We start from the raw sequence: 24395 nt of genomic DNA, 5'->3' as shown, positions 1-24395 counted from the left end.
TTATTATGAATCCTCTTTTTATCATTTTTATAATGGTAATTTGTTTTTCTTTGGTCTTTTAATAAAATTTATCAAATTGGCTAATGAACTGTCTATTCTTCTCCCTCCCCCCAAAAAAGTATAGTTTATTTATTGATTCATGGCAGCTTTTATTTTTTATATCTCCTCTTTGAATTTTAAGATTTCTATTTTGGTATTTAATTGAGGGTTTTTCATTTGTTGGCTTTCTAGTTGTTGTTGTTGTTTTAATTGAATGTCTAATTCATATGGCTGTTTGTTCTGTCTTTTGTTGATGAAAGTGTTTAGAAATACAAATTTTCTTCTAAAAATCCCTTTGGCTGCATCCCACAAATTTTGGCCTGTCATTTCATGTTGTCATTATCTTTAATGAAATTGTCTGTCATTTATTGGGGTTTTTTGCTCACCAATTCTTTTGGATTATAATTTAGTTTCCAGTCAAGTTTTAATCCTTTCTCAAATGACCCTTTATTAAATATAATTTTTATTGCATTTTGTCTGTAAGGATTTAATATTACTCCTTTTCTGTACTAATTTATGAAGTTTCTATATTAATGTATCCACTTTTTGTAAAAATGCCATGCACATTTATGAAATACATATATATGTACATTTATATGAATATACTTTTCTATTCCAAATTAGTAATTTCCAGGGTTCTATCATATCTAACTTTTCTAAAATTTTGTTCTAAATTTTGTTTCTTATTTAGTTTTTGGTTATGTTCTGAAAGAAGTACATGGAGTTCCCCCAGTATTATTGTTTCATTTTTGTTTCTGGATACAATGTACTTAGCATCTCTTTTATGTATTTAGATATTATCTATTTGATATATGTATGTTAAATATAATTCATTGTCTTCGATACTTTTAAGCAAAATGTAGTTTCCTTATTTATCACTTTTAAATAAGTCTATTGTTGCTGATGTCTTGTCTAAGATCATGGTTGCTGTCTTTACTTTTTTGAATTCAGTTGAAGCATTATAGATTTTGTTCCAGACCTTTATTTTAGCTCTCTGTGGGTATTTATGTTTTAAGTATATTTCTTGTAAGCAACATATCATTAGATTTTGCTCTCTAATTGCTTCCACTACCTTCTGTTTTATGGGTGAGTTTGTCCCATTCATATTAAGAGTGTGATCATTAATTATGTATAATAATGGCACCTACCTTTCAGGGTTGTTGTAAAGATCAAATGAGATAATATTTGTAAAATGCTTGGCACATAATAAACACTATATAAATGTTAACTATTAGTATTATTAGCAATATTTTCCTCCATCCTCTTCCCTTATTCTTTTTCCTCCTTTTGTTCCCCACATACTCTTTATCATGGGTTTTCAAATTTTCTTTCTTTTTAAAACCTTATTCATGATCCCCTCTCAAAGCTTACAATTTGTTTTCTTTATGAATAATCTCTCTCTGAATCTACCTTTCTTCTTTTTATTTCCCCCTTTCCCTCTTCTTATTTCCCTGCAGAGTTGAATACATAGGCACACTAAATTCTTTGTGGGTTGGAAGGGGAGAGAAGGAGGAGGTGTTACTCATCCCTTCCTCATTTGTTTAGACTTCTACTTCTATATTCTGATTATGTGAGATCCTCCCCCTTTCCTATTGTGCCTTTCCTCTTTCTTTTAATTAAAAAAAAAAAAGATAATCAAAACACCTGAAAACCATTCTCAAACCCTGTGTCTTATTTGCCTCCCTTTGTTATTCCTAATGGCATTAGGATTCTGTGATTCAAGGAATGTTCACTCCACCTCACCCTTTCCTTATTTGTATAGACTTCTACTTCTATACTCTGATTATGAGAGATATGTTTCTTCATCTTCCCTCCTCCTTTCTTCTCTATTGTACCTTTCCTCTTTCTTTTAACTTAAAAAAAAAAAAAAAGATAATCAAAACACAAGAAAACCATTCTCAAACCCTGTGTCTTATTTGCTTCCCTTTATTATCCCTAATGACATTAAGGTTCTGTGGGAACATGTATCATATATTCTCCTTTATCATTATAAATACTTTATCCTTTGGAAGCCCCTTCCAATTATATCCTTGTATTTACCTTTTTTGTGTTTCTTTTGATTTCTGTATTTGTATTTCAGAAATGTTTAGTGATCCTTTATTTAGTTAAAGACCAATATTTTCCCTATAAGATTTTTCTCAGTTTTGCTGAGTAAGTCATTCTATCTTTTGCTTTTTTGAATATCATATTCTGTGCTCTCTGATCTTTTAAAATGATAGTTATTAAATCTCATGTAATATTGGTTGTGGTTCCTTAGAACTTGAAATCTCTGATTTCTTGTAATATTTTTATTTGACCTGGATTTATAGATTTTAAGTATGACACTTAAGGGGAGTTTTCTTTTTTTTCATAAAGGAGTTGGTGGGTTCCTTCTATTTTCATTTTGCTACATTATATTAATATGCCTGTGCAGTTTTCTATTATTATTCCTTGAAAAATGATATCCAAGATCTTTTAAAAAAATTTTTGGTCATTGCTTTTAAGATAAATGATTATTGTCTCTCTCTTTGATCTGTCTTCCAGGTTAATTTTTATATAAAATATCTTATTTTTTCTTTTGAATTGTTTTAATACTTCATATTGTCTCACACTGTCATCATTTGCTGTTTGTTCTGTTCTCATTTTCAGTTATCCAAATAAAGTTTTGTGTAAAAAAAAAGTTACTTTGATAAATAACTCCTCTGCTAAACTGTTATTTTTTCCAAGTCTTTCCTCTGTGGTTCTCATTTCTTTTCTAATTTTTTTTAGCATTCCCATTTCATTTATAAATGAATTTTAAATTCTTTTTTAGAAGCTTTTGCTTCATTTCTCCTAGAAACTCTAATTGAACTTGTGAAGTTACTTTTTCCTTTGAGGCTTTGTTTGTAGGTATATTGAAGATACTCTCTTTCATCTGCCATCATCATAGCACCTTATTTATTTTTCTAGTTGTTTATTCATTCCTCCAGCTTTCTTTCTCAAATTGGAACTTTGTATTAAATTTAAACACTAACTCTTATGGTAGGACTGTTGTGATTTTGTATATTCTTGGCTTATCATATCTGATGCCATGATACCATATTCTTCAGAGATTTAGTACCGTGTTCTTTAAGAATCATAGTGGTGACATGGGCCAGGTTGCTGCAAATTTTCATTGGACCCTATGCAATCTAACAACTCCCCTGAGTATTCTAGGCTCCAGATCCTGGTTCGGATGTGACCAACATAGTTTTAGATTTCCTTGGGTTAGAGTTCCAGAGAGATGGCTTGTTTCAGCCCAACAGCTAGCTGGAAGTTCTGCCAGTTTTAAAGACATAGAACTAGCACATTAAAATCCTGTTCTTTGCAGAGGTCCAGATTGAAGTTGAGGGAGGTCTCTGGGGCCTGTTTGGGACCACAGATTTAATCTGGGATTTTCTCTACACTGCTTCTTTTTCTGTGCCAGGGATTGAGTTGGTGATTCTATCCCTGGGCCAGAGGGATAGCACTAATGAGCTTATTCTATGCTCTGAGACTGATTCTGAGATTCCCCTCTCTGAGGCACGAGAGACAACTCAGTTCTGCTCCAGGGTATCTGGCTCAGGGATACCCATTCTTGGGATCTGTGGTCCTGGTATCTGGAGCTCCATTCTTTGCTTGGGGACTGAGTCAAAGATTCCCTCTTTAGGATTAGAGAGATAGTGCAGCATCCTCAAGGGCTGAGTCTGAGTTCCCAATCCCTCTCTGGGGTCTAAACACCAGCCAGGCTGCCTTATTCTGCTCTCGAGGTTTGTGTCTGCTCTCTGAGACCACCTATTTCATAGTGCCTGCTCTGTTCACTTGCCTGAGACAAACTTGTGATCTTGTGCTAAAAAATGACCCTTCTGGGTTTCCTCTTTGGATTTCCCAATCACTACTCAGTCTGAGTAGATCTTTAATGAAGAAGATATGGAGGGAGCTGAGCTAAATTGCTTCTTCCTATTCTACCATATTGGCTGGTCTCTTCAAACACTTCTGAAAGATAAAATAACAGAACCAGAAGGAACCTCAGACACAGTCTGGTCCAACTTTCTCCTTTCCCATACCAGAGAACTTAAGTGATTTATCCCAGTTTTGATCAGATCCCTATTTATTCAGGTCATTATCCGGTACTATCCATCCATCTGCAGCTGTGGACAGGACCCATTTGGGAGTATATTCCTTGACATTTTTGCATTCCCAAATCTTTGTCACTAGCTCTGTTAGGGCTATTATTATCATTTACACATATGACAAAGCATTAAGTCAGAATAATGCTTACTAAGGGGGCAGCTTTATGGAGCACTAGATAGAGTACCTGGAGTTAGGAAGACTCCTCTTCTTGAGTTGAAATCTGGCCTCAGACTCTTACTAGCTGTGTGATCCTGGGCAAGTCATTTAATTCTGTTTGCCTCAGTTTCCTCACCTGTAAAATGAATAGAGAAGGAAATAGCTAACTACTCTGCTATCTTTGCTAAGAAAATCCCAAATGGGGACAAAGAGACAGGAATGAGTGAAACAAATAAATAACACAGCAAAAATTCCTATTAAGGTGAAAATTGTCAACTGGGAAGGTTCCCAAGAGGGGTTTAGTCCCAGCCATTTCCCACTTCCTGGAAAGCCCTCCCAACAATCTCCTTTTTGCTTCTGATAATCCCTTCTGATAATCTCTTCTTCCCCCAAATTCACAGCATGGATAGTCTATATTCTTCCAAGGGCCCTTGATCATGTGCAGCCATGTGACTTCTCCTTGGCTATCTCAAACTGATTTTTCAATCTTTTGTCATTTAACTCAGAGAGTTTGCATATCATCTCCCTCGCATCTGTTGATCCTCTTCCATTCCCATAGGCAGTACCTAGCTCAGACTTGATTGCCTCCTACCTGGACAACTTGGAAGATCCTCCTGGCTGATCTTGGCATTAACTTTGCATTTCTACTCCACCCTAGGCTGCCTTCTCTAGGAAATCATTGCATTGCACATAGCTGATCCAGCTACTCCATTACTCAAAAACCTTTAGGGCTCCCTATTGCCAGTTCAATAACAGCCAAACTTTGGGCCAGGGATCCACACTACACACTTTGGCTCCAAGTGACTTTCCCATTCCTACTTTCCTTTTTTATAAATCCTTAAGCCAAACTGCATAACTTGTCATCCCGCAAGTATGCCATACTTCTTGCTTTTTTCAGTTTTCAGCATTCACCTTTATTTTTGAATTCCAAACTTGTCCCCTTTCTCTCCCCCCAAATAATCTGACATAGGTTATATATAGAGAGTCATATTAAACATATTTCTATATTAGTCATGTTGTAAGAGAAAAATCAGAACAAAAGGGAAAAGCCTGCTTACTTTATCCACACTGTTCCATAGAAGTGGAATTCCATTCCCTGATATACCCCATCCACCCCATCTCTACCTGGTGAAATTTCAATATTCTCTTTAAGTTCCAAATCATACGCTGCCTCTCCAATGAATCCTTCTCTGATTCCTTCAGCTGGACATTATCTAGGTGGTATGCTGTGTAGAATACTGGGACAAAAGGCAGAAAGTCCTAAATTCAAATTCAGCCTCATATCCTTAGCTGTGTGACCTTGAGCAAATCAATTTATCTTTATCTACACAGGCTTCTTCCACTATGAAGATGAGATAACAATAGCATCTACCTCCCAGGGCTATAGTAAGGATCACATGAAATAACATTTACAAAGCTCCTAGCACAATATGTGGCACACAGCAGGTACTTAATAAATGCTTATTTCCAATTTTCCTTCTTATTATTTCCTTTCTTTCTTATGTATCAAATCTATCCATTTATGTCTGTCTTACCTGTCCTGTTAGATGAGCCTCAATTTTCAAATATTTGATTGTGCAAGGGAAAAAAGTCTATATGAATGTGATATCCTCAGGGACTAGCTTTTAAGGGAGAAAAAGTATATTCCAAAGGAGGCGGCCTAATCATGTGGTTAGGGAAAAGGCTAATGGACAGGCAGCCTTGTTGCTGCCCAAAGAATGGTGAGAAGTCTAGAGGAAGGAGTAGATTCTCACCATCTGTTGGAAAACACAGATTCCCAAAATGATACATTGGGAGCTAGAAGGAATCGCAGAGAACAACCTGTCCAACCTTTTCACTTAGGGAAGAAGACCAAGGTCTAGGTTGGTGAAGTGACACAAATAGAAAGCACCAAAAGCAGAATTTGAACTCAAGTCCAACTTCATGGACAAGAGTTATATAGGATGAAAAGATCTGGTTGGGCATTGGGTAAACTCTAGGAAAGAGGCAGAACCACTGAAGCATAGATTATTGCTTATCTTCCTACTAAACCTCAGAAGTCTTCTGGTGGCTAGTTCTTGAGGGCAAGAACCCACGTCTTATTGATTTTTTCTTTCCTCCTTCTCTCCCCCACTCCCTGTACAGTACTTTGAACTTAGGACATACTTGGTAAATGTTTGCTGAGTTGAATGAAATGGAAATAACTTTTTTCTCCAACTAGATTAGAAGTCGTATGATCTTCAAAGCTGGAAGGTCATTTAACTACTCTTTTCAAGTAAATAGCAGAGCAAAGACTAAAGGCAGGAGTCATATCTTATTTATCTTTTTTTTTCCCTCTTTACTAAAACTCTATTAGAAGTTGAGTGAATAGTCACTAAAGTTTTATTCTTTTAGAGTAACAGAACAAGGACTAAAGGCAGGAGTCATATCTTACTTATCTTTTTTTCCTCTTTAGTAAAACTCTATTAGAAGTTGAGTGAATAAAGTTTTATTCTTTTAGAGTAAGTAACAGAGCACGGACTAAGGGCAGGGATCATGTCTTATTTATCTTTTTTCCCTTTCTTTAGTAAAACTCTATTAAAAGTTGAGTGAATACTCATTAATACTTTAGCTTTTAGCAGCCTATCAAATTAGTTTCTATCATCATGAAGAAAAGGTCTTTGCAAATGCTACAAGTGAATATAAGTAGAAGAGCAAGTTTATGGTTAAGGACTTCAAGGGAGGATTGTCCTGGACTGTCATTGCCAGAGACTGAAACCAAGGATAGGTAATATAGATAGTCTCCAGGTGCACATTTGGAAGGGGGCTACAAAGACCTTTTTAAAAATATGTTTTAAATGAAAATCTAGATTTTCAGCGCAACATTTATTTTGCGAAAAATTATGGCTTGTTTTATCAGAAGGCTCAAAACCTCTCAGTAGCCTAGAGAAGTAGTAATTTTCAGAACTTATATAGTTGTACATAAATAAGTTGTCCCTGCACTAAGCTTCACAATAAAGATTTTGATTAGCAGCAAGTAGCTACATTTGTTTATTCAATAAGCACTTATTAAGCACCTGTTATGTGTAAGACCTTGAGTTAAATGCTAAGACACCTTTGGGGCAAGTGGACATGAAAGTGATGACAAGAAAATGACTGTGAGACTTTGGCCAAGTCACCTCCCGGTGCCTCATTTTCCTTTTCTATAAAATGTGAAGATCAGGGTTGGAGAGGAGCTAGGTGAATAGAACACCAGCCCTGAAGTCAGAAGGACCTGAGTTCAAATATGTCTCAGACACTTAACACTCCCTGGCTGTGTAACCCTGGGAAAGTCACTTAACCCCAAGTGCCTCAGCAAAAGAAAAAACAAAACAAAAACAAAATGTGAAGATCACACTACCTTAAGGGTCCTTAACCTTTCTGTATATCATGGACCCTTACTTTCTTTGGCACTATGGTGTACCTATAGACTCCTTCTTAGAATATTTTCTTTGAATTTGATAATTGAAAGAAATGATAACTTTGCAGGCAAATTAGTGAAAGTGAGGATGTGATTTCTTTTCCCCATCCGACTTCATGGATCCCCTGAAATCTACCCATGGACTCCAGGTTGATTCCTCAGGTCCCTGCCAACTCGAAAACACTTCCCAGGTTTCTGCATCACAGTCATACTGAATGTCAGCCTGGTCACTAATGATATGGTCCAGGTTCTTATCTCTCCTAAAAAAGAGAAAGGGTATGTGCACATTAAATTCGTCCCCTCAGAGCCCACTCTGAGTCTAAGAGACTGGGTTCCCCAGGTGACCACAAGGGGACAGATCCTCTTTAAAGCCTTAGATTGGTAAGAAGGAGCCTCCACTCCCACTCAGCAAACCAATTGGGAAGGCACATGATAAGTAATCTCCTCTATCAGACCTGCTTGGAAACAGAACCAAGAAAATAACGAACTGCAGCTATCAGTGGGGGAAAGTCAACCAATCTGTGAGGCAGTTGAGATAAAGGAGTTTAATAGAAGATGGAAGAGATTAGGGAAGTGTAGAAAACTACAATTTTCTTCTACAGATAAAGACAGGGGGATATCCACAGACCACAGCTTTGGAAACTATCATTTTCTCCCCAGGGCGTGGGAATTTCAGAACCTCTAGGGTCACTGTTTCATCCTTCTGCCACCAAGTTCAGCACCAAAACCATTCCAGAATGTCCCCCTTGACCTTCGAGACGTCCCCATCCCACAGCCTCCAGCCTTGTCTGACTTTATTCTCTCAGTTCGTTTTGGGCTTGCTCTCATTAGCAGAGGAGACTTGCAAGGTCTCTAGGGGACTCTTTGCCACTCATTGTGTGCCAAAGGAGAAGAGAAGAATGGGAAAGGAAGCTTTCCAAAGACAGACCCTGAGAGAGGCTAATGTAATTGCCAGTAATTTACATTTGTAGTCCTGGATTCAAATCCCACACCAGACACTACCTAAGAAGTCACTTCTTAAGCTTCAAGTTACTTGTCACTTAAACTCTGTTTCCTCATCTATAAAATGAGAGCCTTAATGGCCTCTAAAGGTCCCTTCCTAGTTCTGATGCTATAGTGTTAGGAAGCATGCATTTTGTTTTAGAGAGGCAGCTAGGTGGGACAGTGGGTAGTGGAATCAGAAACACCTGAGTTAAAATCAGGTACTCACTGGCTATGTGACTCCAGACCAGTCCCTTAACCTCCAGGTTTTATTTTCTCTTCTGTAGAATGGGAATATTAAATGTTTTTACTATCAGCCTCACAGAGTTGTGAGGAAAGTGCTATGTAAACCTTAAAAGTGTTTAGTAATTGTGATCTATTATTATCTGAGACTTAACACCTGTATGTGAATACTTTTTAATGGATGAGAATGGGGAGTTTTCCACGCCCACCATAATATTAGCTCTCTACTCCCAGCCAGAGTACAAAATTTAATTTTTTCCCTGGCACCCACCTGCGTTTGGTATCCATCCATCCAGATGTTCTGAGCCCCTTTTCCTCTGAATCCTCCCTATGGGAGATGGAGGACTTAGTTCTACTCTCTCATATGATGGGGCCCAGACCAGGTGATCGGCCTGAGGTCCCATAGCTAGTAGGGGTGACAGGGGCTCCTCTGGGCAGTGTTCTCAGCGAGGAGAACGGGCCTCACGGCGGATACCCAGAGGAAGAGTTTCTCTACCTCACTGACTCCCCACCTACTTCCCTACCCAGGCTGGCCAAATCACTGTGCGTCCTCTTCACTTCATCTCTGACCATCTCACTAGTGTTTGCTGTCATCCCCCTCTGCCAAGATGTGAAGGTGTTGGCTACAGTCATAGCTGTAGCTGGTCTGGCCATGGGATTCATAGACACAGTGGCCAACATGCAGTTGGTGAAGATCTACCAAAAGGATTCTGCCGTCTTCCTCCAGGTGAGCCTGGGGACAGATCAGGAAAAGGGCCGTTTTAAGTGGTGATGGTGATCCGGGTTCGTTCTTACACAATCCATTTTTATCTAACTCGACCTTCTCTCCTCCCTCCCCCAAGTCTCCAATTTCCATTTATCTCATACAATTAAGGGCTATAAGAAATCCAAGGAATCAGCAAACCCAGCTCATTTTATAGATAAGGTAATTCCCAAGGATGTGAAACAACTTACATACAGGTAGTAAGTGGCAGAGATGGGGTGTGATTCTAGGCCCTCTTATTTCAAAGTCAGTACTCCTTCTCTCTCCTCCCCCCACCCAGCTTTTGTCTTCATCCACTCCCCTTCCCCATCACCCACCTTGGCCATCTTCCTCCCAAACACTGTGGTGTTCCAGTTCCTTCACTTTCCCTTCCCCTGTGTTGGTTGTTCCTCCTCAGGAAGTTAACCAGTTCCTAAGCTTGAGTAGGGCTCCCACCCCAATTTGGGGCTAGGGAGGCAAGAGTCAAAAAGTTCTATTTTTAAAAGCCAAAGGTAGGCAGGTGCCATAGGTTGATGTCATGGATTGCAGACAAGGACTGGAATCCTAGGTCTGCCATTTTCTCATTATGAGACTTGGGGCAGGTCGGTTCCCATCTGAGTACAAAATGGCAACTAAACTACATGACCTATGAGGTCCTTTTCAGTGCTAACATTTTGCGTTCTCTGGTCTCCTTTAGGGAGAAAGCCCCAGTGCAACCCACCTCACTCCTGATTCCGTTTTGTTTTTTTTTTTTTTTGCTTTTTCTGCCTCAGGGGACAGTCTCCCTAATGGGAGGTCAGAACTAGAACTATACGGGGTCATCTGTTCCAAACTTTTAGTGCCTGCAGGAGCCCCCACTGTGCATCATGAGGCAGCAAAAAAAGCACCAGAGGGCCTGGATTTAAATCCAGTCATTGCTTCTTACTAACTGGGTGATCACTGGGCAAATCACATCCCCTCTGTGAGCCATTGCCTCCCCATCAGAAAGGAGAGAGATGGACTAAGCTCGCTTCAAGGTTCTTTCTGCCTGTAAATCCTATGAACCTATAGGAGATGGGAGAGGGTGAGATGTCTGGAGCTTAGCAAAGCTTGAAGTGACTGAGTCCCCTTTTACACTGGTTGTCTTCACCACTATTCCCTCCCAGGTTCTCCATTTTTTCGTGGGCTTTGGTGCTCTTTTGAGCCCCCTCATCGCTGACCCCTTCCTTTCTGAGACTGATTGTCTGCCAATCAATGCCACGAACCATGACCGAGGCGGCAGCCCCCATTTCCGAAAGATCTTGACCCCTCACCATGTTCTGCCCAACCTGACCCGACATGAGCTGCCTACCCACACCTGGGTAGGAAGTCAGATGTCTTATGCCTTCTGGATCATGGCCTTAATAAACGTGAGTACCAAACCAGAGTGGGGGTGGGTAGGATACCGGTGGGTGTGGGAATGACTTCCCACCAGTCCAGATGTTTTGGGGAAGGGAGTGCCCTGTGAAAGGGAAACAAAGGTTTGATCTTCTGAGTGTATTGTTTTATTTGCAATTTTGCAAATATCAAAAATTGCATATTTATTGAGCATAGTAATTGACCAGTAATTCAAGACCATGTCTCCTCAACTTAGACCTGGACCCTGAATACAGGGGAAGGCAGACTTTTATGTGCTAAAAAAAAATTAATCAAATAAGACCAATTAATGGAAAAGGAACAACCAGAATACAATATTAGATAATCTGATTTCTAATTAGGGGAAAGATTAGGGATTTTTTAAATCATGAGGGGGAGAGTGAATAGGTACAATTCCCTGAAATCAGAAAAGGAAGGATTCCATTTTTCCCCCAAGTGTTTGTGAATAACCAAAGGAACATGGAAACAATATTTGAATGATCGATACAGGTACAAGGCCAGGTTTCAGGTATGTGGGCTGCTTGAGATGTACAATTGTGAGAAAACTCATTGTATAAATCTTTGGCTTTGACTGGTTTCTGGTCAGCATAACCTAGATCCTTAGTTAAGGGTCTCTAAGCATCCCATAGAGGTGGTTCAGTTTCCCAGCTATGCAGGAATAGGTTCAAACAATACAATAAGGCTTCTCCAGATTCCCACAATTGAATGAAGTTTTCTCATAAGACAGAAATTGGGCTAAACCCATAATTGAATAGAAAGGGAACAAAGTTAGCTCCAGAATTGAGTCATGAGATGGAGTCAATTCCCACCATCACTTGCTGCTCCAATCCTTTCAGTTTCTTCAATTTCCTCAACCCAAATAATGAAAGGCTTGGAAAATGAGAACATATGATCAGGAAGGATTTGACCCAATTTATTGCAGTGCAACACAATGAAGTTCAACATTATTAAGAATCAATTATATACAATAGATATACCGCTAACAGGGGGTCTCGGGAAGATCTGTCTATGTGCTTCTGACAAACACTGGGTGGGTGAACCTGGCCAAATTATGTAACTTCTCCATGGCCCAGGAAATTCTCTAAGATTAAAAATTACAGAACAGTTGCTGATAAGAATTGTTAGAAAGAATTTTTTACTGGAAGTTCTCTATACTAATTTACAGGTCTAGACCAAAATAAAATAAAATTGTACCAATCAGCATGAAATTACAAAGGGGAAAACCCATAAGGTTTTCTGTCCCCAAGGAACCCTTAGGATGGGGGATAAAATAAATCCACAAATAAATATGATATAAGACAGATATGATAAAGGCAAAGTAGACAATGTCTATAGGAAAATTCAGAAAGAAAAATATTATTCCTGGCTGAGACATGAGCAAGGGAGAACCAAGAAGGGGAAGGAGAAATTGAGGAGGCTTCAATGAAGCTGCATCTTGCAAGAAAAAAAAAGATTCTAATAAGTAAAAATGAAGAGTGAATACAGATCAGGTGTGGGGTTGACCGGCACATTCATGGAGACTGGAGATGGGGGAACAGCTGCCAGTGTAATGGGACTAAAATATGGAAGAGAAAAATATGAAAGGAAATTGGGAAGATGGTTGTACTGGGGGAAAATGGTTTCAGAACTAGTCTCAGATCTCTGAAGGGTTGTTTTGCAGAAGACAAAGACCTGCTGTTTTCTTCCCCCAATGCAAGAAAAAGGAGGGACAACAAGAGGGATTGAGGTTAGACTGGGAAATAGGGCAAAGAGGGAGAAAGCATGATCTATTGTGCAAGGGTAGTACCTTATCAAGCACAAAAGAAATGGATCTGATACAAAGGGAAGAGCTGAGTTAGAATTCTGTCTCTACTACTGAACCACTATGAGACTTCAGATAAGTCATGACATCTCTAGGTCACAGTTCTTTTGTAAAATGAGAGGATTGAACTAATGACCTCAAATGCCCTTTTCAGCTCAAAATCTATGATCTCTAGGATTTTCTCTCTGCCCAAGATATTTAGGGGAGTTCCTGTACAGGACAGGGGTGTATGAAATTCTTTCTGGGAGGGCTTGCAATGGTAGGAAACTGAGAAAGGGGAAATGTGGAATGGAAACTCCACTATAGGACCTGGAGACCACTCTTTCCCACCTCCCCTTTGAACCACAAAGTCAAAGGAGAAGCAGATTCAGGACTCACCCATTACACTGTCTGTGGGGTAATGTTGGCTCTGCCATTAGCCACACAAACATTCCTCTCTGGGCTTTAGCCTAGGTGGAGAAGCTGACATAGGAGAACCCTTAGGATCTTGGGAATAGTTCTTTGGGTATGGTGGTCTCTCAGAACAAAGTGAAAGGCTAGTGGATGGGATAAGACGCTAGGATGTTGGGTTACCTAGTAAAATCAGGAAGGCATTTGGGCTAGACTACAGAAAAAACTGGGTTTGAGTCCTGCTTTATTCATTAACCATCAGTGTGATTCTGGACAGGTCAGCCAATTCTTCATCTATAAAATGGGGTTATTATGAAAGTCAAATGAGTGCTGTATAAATGTGCGGCTCTTAGCATCTACATTATCCCCTTGGTTTTTGGATTTAGAAGTATGCTTAAGGATCACCTAGTCTAATCCCTTGTCTTAAGATGAGGAAACTGAGGCCTGTTGACATACCCAAAATAAACCCAGATACTGAATTCTGAGCTGGAATTTGAACTCTGCTATCAGAGAGTTAAATAGAATGATTCTTTTTGGGTCAAGGGAATCCTGAGAGTGAGAGTCCATCCCATTTTGGAGTCCCTTGCCATCTCTTGCTATAAGCCTGTCAGCTCTAGCCTGAGCTGCTAGTTCCCTTCCAGAAGGGTGAGCCATCCCCATTCCAGCCCTCCATCCAGCTGGGCAAAGGCAACTGGCCATCGGGGCTATCCCTTCCCATCCCCAACCATCTCTTGGGATAGCCTTTTCCTCTTCCTCTTCCCCACTTTTCATCACCCACCCCCGGACTCCCTCTTTCCTTCCTCTGGGTCAGCACCTGCACTGGGCTTCTCAGGGACAGTCCCTTTTTCCTCACTCTGCCCCACCCTTCACCCATATTACCCATTGTTCTAGAAACAATGACTGTCAGCCAGATCAGTCAATGGGCACCTTGGAGGGGAAGGAGCTCTGGCCATTGCGATTATGTATCAAGATTGGGACTCCAGTAGCCAGGAAGCCGGAAGCTTAAGCTTTAGTGTCAAAGCCCAGGCTCCATAGTGGTGAGATCCCAGAGTTTTATTTTGTTGTGTTTTTTTTGTTTTGTTTTGTTTTGTTTTGTTTTAGTTTGGGCTTTTTTTTTTTTTTTTTTTTTTTTTGTTATGTATTTGCCAGAGGATTTCCGGGCTTTTTCTATTGGCTCAGTCAGAAAACAAACAGTCCTCCCACTGGGAAATGGAAATCCCCATCCTGCCCTCTTAGACTGCCCTCCTTTTTTCTTTGTAGTCCTTCGTAAAGGAAGAACTCCAGCTACCACTTAGTAGGACCCAAAGTCAATGGTCCTGAAATATAGCTGGGGATGCTGGGCTTAGTGATAATACCAGCTGGCATTTTAGAGCGCTCTAAAGTTTGCCAAGTGTTACACATTCACACCATGCCATTTAATAGAGCTGAGGAAGATCCTCCCCTTCTTTAATAGCTAGAATTTATATTGGGCTTTAAAGTTTGCAAAGTGCTTTACGGAAGTTTTCATTTCATCCTCACCACAACCCAAAGAGCTAACTAATTGTAGCTGAAGTGTGTGAGTCACCGTTTGTAGCAAGATTGAAAGAATTCAAGGAGATTCTCTTGTAATACCAAAAGATTATTATGTCAAAAATGGCCGACTAGTCTGTAAGAATCTAGCAATTAGAGGAAATTTGGGAGGACTTTATATGCTGAGAGTCTGGGGCTTAACTAACAAGCTAATAGCTTCCAAGGTTGTAAATTGGAGAAGGGGGAAGGGAAGGAATGTGTGTGTGTGTGTGTGTGTGTGTGTGAGAGAGAGAGAGAGAGAGAGAGAGAGGAGAGAGGGAGAGAGAGAGACAGAGAGAGACAGATAGAGAGACATAGAGAGAGAGAGAGAGAGAGAGAGAGAGAGAGAGAGAGAGACAGAGAGAGAGAGAGAGAGAGAGAGAAACAGAGACAGTGAGAGAAAGAGAAAGACAGAGAGACAGACAGAGAGAGAAGGAAAGAGAGGGAGAGAGACAGGACGGGTCTCCGACCTCTGGAGTCAGGCTCTTTGTCCTGTTGACCACCTCCTCAGTCCAACTTCCCGATCATCTGGGAGCCCGCCTTCCACCATCACCTCCGGGAAGTCTCCTCTGGCCACCGACTCTAATTTAAACTCCTGCTTCACCTTGGGGCTGACTTAGATCTTCAGTCCCGATAGAGGTCAGGTCATTCCGTGGGGCGCTTTCCCCCTTTCCCCATCCGCCATCGCACTGAGACATCAAGGTAAAGAGGAGGCAGCCAGGCGGTCACAACTGGGATCTGAGGATCCCGGTCTCTTTTGGCTTGTTTCCTCATTTACAAAATCGGAGTGCGGGGTAGACCAGAGATGTGCGAATTAAAATTCAACTGGGAAATGTTTAACAAAATGAACACAAATACAACGTAGATGTTGTGGTTTTTCTAAGAGATTTTGGCCATTAGGAAGTGCCATAGTCAGAAAGACTCATCTCAGAGTTCAAATCTATCCTCAGACACTTACTAGCTGTGTGACCGTGGGTAGGTCACTTATCCCCCTTTGCCTCAGTTTCCTCACCTGTAAAATGAGCGGGAGAAGGAAATGGCAGATTGCTAAGCAACCCCGCTCTGGGGTCAAAGAGAGCAGCACATGACTGAGAACAACTGAACAACAACAATATGCCCAGGAGGTCCCTTGCTTCTAAATGGATCAGATATTTGGTCTAGGAGGGGACCAGAGTGCTTGAGCAGCTGAATTAGCTCCCTTATATCTTGAGAGAAACATGGCTTCTCCCTGCTTTCCCAGTGGTTCCCTGAGCTTTCCCAATGGCTCTACACTTACCAGTCCTGTGACTCTAAGAGTCAGTCAGGCTCTCTGAGACTTGGTTTCCAGATCTCTAATATGGAAATAATAATGCTTTTATTACCTCGCTGGAGGAATCAAGTGAGATCACAGATGGAAAGCATTTTGTGAACCTTAAAGCTTTCTAGGAAAGAGAGAATTCCATTCTTTCTGAACCAAGTTTAAGGACATGAGCACCAGTTGCAGTAGGAAGAAGTAAAGCACAACACGAAGCAAACTTTCCCTGAGAGGAGATTGATTAGCACATGTCCCCGGGGGACTGTTTCAGAAACAGAATCCATTTTCCCCAAGTCCTTGGGGAGTAAACATGTAACCCTGCCTGAAGACTGGACAGATTTGTTAGTTTCCAGATCCTGTATTTCTGGTGACATAAATGCTTGAACATTTATTATGTCATTGAGTTCCTCTATGTCTACTCAGGTGTGTCTGGAACAGTGCAGAATGGTGTTTTAGATCTAAGACTTTAAGGACCTGATACAGCACCTCAGCGGTAGGAGCTCTTGTTCCTAGTTCTTGCCGTCCTCCCACCCAATGCCACATACACCAACATGCCAGCTACTGGGGGGTCCCTTGGGCAAATGGGAAAAGGCATCTCTGATCCCCAGCTTCCTTCTCTGGAGAACAAGAGAGTAGTTCTTGCCAGGCCTAGCTCACAAGGCAATGCTGATGATCAGAAGAGCCGATAACAGTGAATTGCTTTGTACAGCATAAAGTCCTGTACAAATCTAAGAGAAAACCCATAATAAAGAATGACTCATAAGGATGCTGATGATGACTGGCCCAATAGCTCCATTAAACAAACTTTTAAGTCTCCCATGATCAAGAAAGCTTAAGCTAACAGCAGAGCCTGGGAATTGGGACACCTGGGTTTGGGGAACTAAGTTCAAGCTACCCATGGGTAAGGACCTCTAGAAAATGGACACAGTATGGGAAGGGAAGAGTTAGAACTGGCTACCACCAGATCAATGGATCATACTATAGAAAGTGAATTTATATATTAAATAGTTCATCACCTTAAAATTATCCAATGCCTTGAGATCCTGGAGGGTGAGTGTGGAAGTAAAATTAGTTACCACTCTCTAGCTTCCAAATAAACATATCTTAGTATGTTAAGTGAAGTCATGTTAGTTAATAAGCCAAAAAGCACTTAATAAGCACTTGCTATATGTGTTAAGCATATATATATTATATATATACATATGTGTGTGTGTTAAGCACTTTGCTAAGGACTAGAGACACAAATCCAAGCAAACATAGTTATCCCTGCCCTCAAGGAACTTCCATGTAGAAAGACAAAACATTAAAGGGAGTTGCAAAAGGGGGATGCTGAGAAGTAAAGTCTGGAGAGTCAGGAATGGAACTGAGAAAGAGAAACTAAAAGTGGGCTAACCAATGGGAGGAAATGGCCCAAGGGGAGAAGGCATCTTCCAAGGTGGGAAAGCAACTGGGACATAATGACAAAGTCCAGAGAAAGGAACAGAGTCAAGAGGGGAATTTACATTTGAAGTGGATTGAGAGATATATACATATATGTGTACATGTATATATGTGTATGTGTATTTGTGTATAGCCCTCCCACACTTAAATCCAATTCACTTGTATGTCATAGCATCATCTTCCTGATGTCATAGTTCCATTTGAGAACAAAGGACAAACAACAACAATGTGTGTGGATAAACAAAGAGAAGAGACAGACAGAGACAGAGAGGGAGAGAAAGAGACAGAGCTAGAGAAACACAGAGACAGAGACAGAAACAGAAAAGCACAGATAGACATGGGGTAGGGATGAGAAAAGAACCTATGAAATAATTGATGTAAAGAAAATAGATAGGAATGCCATTTGGTACCTTCTTTGAAAATTATAATTTTATACATGTCGTCTAGGGGAGAGGATAGGGGAAAGGGAGGGAAAATTTTAGAACACAAGATTTTATAAGGGTGAATGTTGAAAATTATCCATGTATATATTTTGGAAATAAAAAGCTTTAATAAAAAATAGTAAGAAATAGAACATTATAATCTTAGAGAACTGCTTAGGATACTAAGAAGTTGAATGACTTGACCAGCGTCTCACAGAGAAGGTCTGTTGCCAGAGGGATTTGAATCCAGGCCTAGCCATCACATGAAAACTTGTAGACAATTACCAAATAAATACAAGGTAATGAAAAACTTTTGCAGTTGGGGATCAGGAAAGATTCCATGTTGAGCTCAATTTTGAAGGAAAGCAAGTAGGCTAAGAGGTGGAAATGAGCAGAGAATACATTGTAGGCAGGGAGCCTGCCCGTTTGATTCTTGTAAGAGAGTCTGTGCCTGGAAATTCTGGATTCTAAATATATTGGGGAAGAGAGAAGGCAGATGGGAAGTAGGGGTCTTCCCATGCCATGCTGACTATTTCCGCTCCCACCCCCAAATCCAGCTGCCAGTGCCCATCTCGGTTCTCTTCCTGCTGTCCAAGGAACGGATGGTGCCCTGTTGTCCGAAGAAAAAACCTCTGCTCCTGACTACTGATGAGCTTGCCCTCCAAATGGAGCTGCCTGAGAAGGAGGATTCCTCTTCTCTGCCTACTAAAGCACAGTCGGAAACAGGTAAGGGCTTTACTGATCCTTTAACTCTCAGAGGCAGGAGCTGGAGCCTTCACAGATAGCCTTCAGCAAAGCTGAGCTGGAATCCCAAGGGGAAGCATTCAGAGAAGTGGCTTGTGCTTAGCCTCTGAATTCTTTCTTGGGAAAGAGGGAAGAAGAGCAAGCAAGAGAAGCAGAAAGTGGGAGACAGCCCTTTTCAGTTGTGTGATCTTGGTCATGTCACCTTTCTCACTTTCAATTCCCTCCTCGGTAAATTAATATAACAAGACTTGCATAACTTACCTCACAAGATTGCAGATGGTGTTAAATGAAAAAATGTCGTGTGGTGTCCACTTCAGCAGCTCAAAGGAACCTTAAAGGAGAAACTGATGGAGCAGCCAGTGCTGCTGACAAAAGACCCTTTTAATTAGTCCATTTAAGAGAAAGCCAGGGGACAGCTAGGTGACACAGTGAATAGAACACCAGCCCTAGAGTCAGGAGCTGAGTTCAAATCCAACTTCAGACATTTGCAGAGGAGAGAGAGACAGACAGACAGACAGAGACAGAGATGGCTATTAAAGGTACTCTCTTGACCATGGAGGGAAAAGAGAGGGTCACAAGAGAAGGGAATAGGGACACAATCACCTCCTACAATAAGACATCCTCTCTAACACAGGATTTCTGTATCATACCAGCTTTCTATCCACCAATTAAGGATCATAGTTCCCTCTACAAATATCCCAGCATGAAAAACATCTTGGGCTTAGCTCGAATCCCAGGTTACAATCCTATGATCCTTGTTCAATAAATGGGACATATTCCTAGCAGAAGTGAGTCATATTGATCTTGACACGCTTACTAAAATTAAACGAGAAGACGAAAGGAAGTTGCAGCCAAATAAGAGGAATGGTTCACAGCTCTCCTTGGAAAGGCAAATAAAGGAGGCACCAAGGTTGTTTTTATCATGTTACCAAAGGTTATATGAAATATTATTTTATGAGACATTAGGTCACATCATATTGCACTTACTGACATTTACAAAAATGCCACCTTAAAAATCATTATAGTATTTGTGCCGACTTCAGTCACGGAGGATGAAGAGATGGAAAAGCTTCATGAAGGATAAGAGGACCCTCCAAACTGACTGATCAGATAATGATGTTCAACCCCTTCAATACAAAACTAAGCACATAAAAGGGGAATGCAAAATACTGGGAAAGGTGACTCAGAAGTAAGGGCAAAGGTTTAAGGAGGCACAGAAGTACATATCACATTTTTGTTGTTGTTCAGTCATGTCCGATTCTTTGCAATCCCATTTGGGGTTTACTTGGCAAACATACAGGAGTTATTTGCATTTCCTTCTTCAGCTCATTTTACAGACGAGGAAACTGAGATAAACAGGGTGAAGTAACTTGCCCAGCATCACATAGCTAAATAAGTGTCTGGGGTCCCATTTGAACTCAGGAAGATGAGTTTTCCTGATTCTAAACTCAGTATCTTGTGCACTATGGCGCCACCTAGTCGCCCATTTATATCACATACTTTATTCTTTTAAACATTTTCCTTTTTTTAAGAACTTAACCAGTGGTATTCTGGAAAATGTCTAACAATTTTTCTCCGAGAAAAACACACACATATACATATAATACATAATATATAGTATGTATATATATATAAGCACAACACACATTTAAATTTAATCTGCATTATATATTCTCTCCATCATAGAGAAAATGTTAATAATACAGATTGATATTAAGGGTCAAAACATGGCTTGTAGTCTTTGGAAACATAAATGACCACAGTTAAAATTTAATAATCAGAATAGGCTCTTAAACAGCCAATTCGAAGTGGCTCTTGCACACTCTTCCCAACTTTAAGAAACACAAATATTTCAATATATAAGGAAGAGAAGAGAGTTGTATATACAAGTATGAACTTCTATTATGTACATCTTTGTTTTGTAAGTATAAATTAAATTTGACACAATAATAAAAACTCTCCTGCTTATCTAAGTTTTCTGGATTTTCTTCTGTGCATGGTTTTAATCTTTCATTGATTGAGGTTTTTAAAAATAAATGTCTTCATTTTTACATGCAATAATAATCTGCCACTCCCACTACCCTTTTCATTAACACCAAGAATAATAAAGCTATCAAATTTAGGTTATAGCATCACCATGCTAGATGTGATTCATGAGGAAGAAAAAAAGGCAATGAAGAAAATAAGGAGAAAAGAAGCAGGGTTCGATCAAATTTACATAAGAGGATGTCTGTTTTTTAAGGCAATGAAGGATCGATTTCCAAAGTGTCTAAGAAGAGGGAAAAATATAGAAAAATATTGATTTTTATCATTATTGCTCAAAAAAGTAACCAAGAGAATATCAACAAATAACAACTCATATATCTACTTTGTAATCCATATAAAAACTTTATGAAAATATATATTATATATATACATTTAAGGAATTCTCGATAATAGTAGAAAAAAAAGGATAGCCTTATATTTCACAATAGATCACTCCGAAGATGTGATAGAAGGGTTCAGTATAGATACTAAATTAAAGAGGAATTCTTTATAGATAATGGAGTCCTCTAGAATCTCCTCTTTGCAGATCATAGCAGTACAGAGCCTCCTAAATAAAATTCATTAATAATTCAAAAAAGTTCAGCCTAATTCCCCACATGGGGAAAAAGAGAATGAAGAGTGCCTATTGCCCACAAAATAATATGCAATTAGATGGACAATTTATGGAGCACGTCCATGAGCATATTTGCCTTGGACAATGATCTGGTTCCAGAACTAAATATGCGAAGGCAAAGACGTTGGGTTGCCTACAGGAAATGACGTCATTTTTCTTTTAAGGACCCTGAAACAAAGACCTATCTGTTTAACATCAATTTTTTTTCTGGGGATATATAACCAAAAATCTTGGAATTTAACAGTCTCCAAAGCACTAAAGCTGAGAATCACTCAGAGGGTAATGAAGAGAGAAACGATGAGGTAAGCAGCCAGCAACACTCTACCAATGAATAACTAACTATCCGGGAGAAACAAAGTAATTAAGGCCATTAGAGAAATGTCAACCTAGAAAAAAGTGGGGCAATGACATAGTAAAAGTGAGGGACGCCCAATGAACAGCCTGATTGCTCCTTCGTATCCACACAATATGATGCACATATGAGGACGCTATAATCCAGGGCTCAAATGAGGAAAATTTCCAGTAATTCCAAAGTGGAAGGGGCTGCTTCTGGAAGTAGTAGATGCTCCTTTCATACAGGTCTTCAAGCAAAGTCCAGCTTTGCTACCTTCACAAGCTTTCTTCCCCTCCAGAAACTTAACTTTACTCCTGGAACTACGCTGAGTTCTAATAGGGAAGCTTTTGCCTTGTTTTTCTGAGATCCAGTCTTCCTCCTTACCTCCAAATAACTCCAAAACATAAAACATCTCGCCTCTTCCATCCCTCCTTTATATTATTGTCTCCCCTCGTTAGAATGGCTTTTTAAAAATCATGGCAGCAAGCACACACCTTTGTTTCATTCCATGGGGACTAGGAAAGCTCAAGAGCATTGTCTGTTGTCCAGAACTGTCAGGAAACTGATATACCACACAGATGAGATGAACCAAATTTGGACATAATTTCCATAAGCCCTAATGACAACAGTATAAAAGGCATGGTCAGCTCTACAAATGTTGTATACAGACCTCTGCTCTGCTCCTGCATTTCTCCGGGAGTCATTGGGCAGTAAACACCACATTAGCTGTTCCTCAGATCCTGGCTCTCAGGTAGTTGACCTTTTTCCAGGTGTAGGATCAGCCTATTTTGTCATGTTTTCAGCCATGTTGTCAAATGCCTTCCATGAGGACAAATATGGAATCAAAGTTAACTACCGCACTGATGGCAAATTCTTCAACTTAAAAAGGTTACAAGCCAAAACCAAAGTGGAAGGAATGTCGGTGCAGGATTTCTTGTTTGCCAATGCATCTGAAGCTGAGAGGCCACAAAATATGGATTGATTCTCTGCTGCTTGTGCTAATTTTGTCCAAATAATTAACACCAAGAAAACACAGGTCCTCCATCAGCCATATTGGGAACCATCAGTTACAGCAAATGGGAAGTTTTGAATCCTGCAGATAAGTTCTCTTACCAGAATTGTCCATATTACTAATGAGATTGGTGCATACATTGCCACAGCTAACTCAGAATTTGGGAGACTCCAAAGAAGAGTGTGGGAGAGGAGAGGTATTAGACTGACTATCATACAGAGCTCTCGTGCTGACCTTATTGTAGTATGCCCGTGAAACCTGGACAGTGGACCAGCCCCATGCTAGGAAACGGAATCATTCCCATTTAAATTATCTTAGGAAGAGTCTGAAGATCACCTGGGAGGACAAGATGCCAGACACTTAGGTCCTTTCCTCAGATTAAACTGCCAAGCACTCAAACTCTACTGCAGAGAGCACCATTGGTTTGACCATGGTGTTCCAATATCAAATGGACACTTGCCAAAAAGATTATTTTGTGGAGAACTCACATAAGGCAACTGCTGATAAGATGGTCAGAAAAAGTGATACAAGGAACCTCTTAAGGTATCTCTTAAGAACGTTAGAAATGATTGCATGACATGGGAGACACTAGCACAGAACCACACAACATGGTGTGGCTGAATTAGCTCAGAAGAAACACAAGATACACAAAGTTAGAGAATCCACCCCAAATTTCCATAGGGACTATTTGTGTCTGACCTGCAGCAGAGCATTCTGAGCTCATATTGGTCTGATCAGCCACAGTCGGACATACTGTAACTTATTTTTTTTAATTATACCTTTTTATTTACAAATTATATGCATGGGTAATTTTACAGCATTGACAATTGCCAAACCTTTTGTTCCAATTTTTCCCCTCCTTCCCCCCATCCCCTCTTCCAGATGGCCTGTTGACCAATACATGTTAAATATGTTAAAGTATAAATTAAATACAATATAAGTATACATGTCCAAACAGTTATTTTGCTGTACAAAAAGAATCGGACTTTGAAATAGTGTACAATTAACCTGAGACACATTGTAACTTAACTCTAACATAATGAAATTGTTTTGGTCCTTTTCAAGAAAAAAGGGCAACAACTATTAAAATATAAGGTTTCTGAGGTAAAGGACCATGTTTTTGCTTTTCTTTGCATCCACATTTCTTAGCTAGTGTTTATATATATACAGGAATATATATATACATACATATGTAGATTGATTGATCAGAGGTTCTTAACTGAAGTCCCTGAACTTTAAAAACCAATAAATGTTGATAATTGTATTTCTATATAACTGGTTTCTTTTGCGATGCTATGTATTTTATTTTACACATTTAATTACATTGTTCTGAGAAGGGGACCATAGACTTCAATAGAATGACAAAAGGGTCCATAGAATATAAAAAAGATTATGGTTTATAATACAAAAAGGTCCCTGTTTTAGATGCTTGTCAGGGATATTTTAGGGAGGATTCCTTAAATGATTTCTGATTCTTCGATTCTATTATCACTATTAAAAATAAAACCTCACTAAAGTTGCCTGCTATGCCTTTGTGAGTAATATTGATCCAGTCTAAGCCCCAGGAAGTCCTCCCAAACTGAAACAATTTTTAGGCCTCAGACCAGTTGTGGACACTATGTGCCTGTTGTTTTGAGAGCCAGTGAAGCCAGGGTCACAAAAGCTCC

At 39.8% G+C, this 24395-nt stretch overlaps 1 protein-coding gene across 2 annotated transcripts in view; it reads left to right on the top strand.

The window, feature by feature from the left end:
* Nucleotides 1-24395, top strand: part of MFSD4A (major facilitator superfamily domain containing 4A) — a 66661-nt gene that overhangs the window by 21749 nt on the left and 20517 nt on the right. For both annotated transcript variants that reach the window (XM_051998528.1, XM_051998529.1), the window contains exons 2-4: nucleotides 9476-9674; nucleotides 10835-11077; nucleotides 18537-18705. In XM_051998528.1, coding sequence (XP_051854488.1) covers nucleotides 9476-9674; nucleotides 10835-11077; nucleotides 18537-18705 — 611 coding nt within the window. The remainder of the gene's footprint in view (nucleotides 1-9475; nucleotides 9675-10834; nucleotides 11078-18536; nucleotides 18706-24395) is intronic.

The sequence above is a fragment of the Antechinus flavipes genome, chromosome 4 (assembly GCF_016432865.1).
Source record: "Antechinus flavipes isolate AdamAnt ecotype Samford, QLD, Australia chromosome 4, AdamAnt_v2, whole genome shotgun sequence".
Classification (NCBI taxonomy): Eukaryota; Metazoa; Chordata; class Mammalia; order Dasyuromorphia; family Dasyuridae; genus Antechinus; species Antechinus flavipes.
The sequence above is the reverse complement of the archived record's forward strand: the minus strand, read 5'-3'. Positions and strand labels throughout refer to the sequence as shown.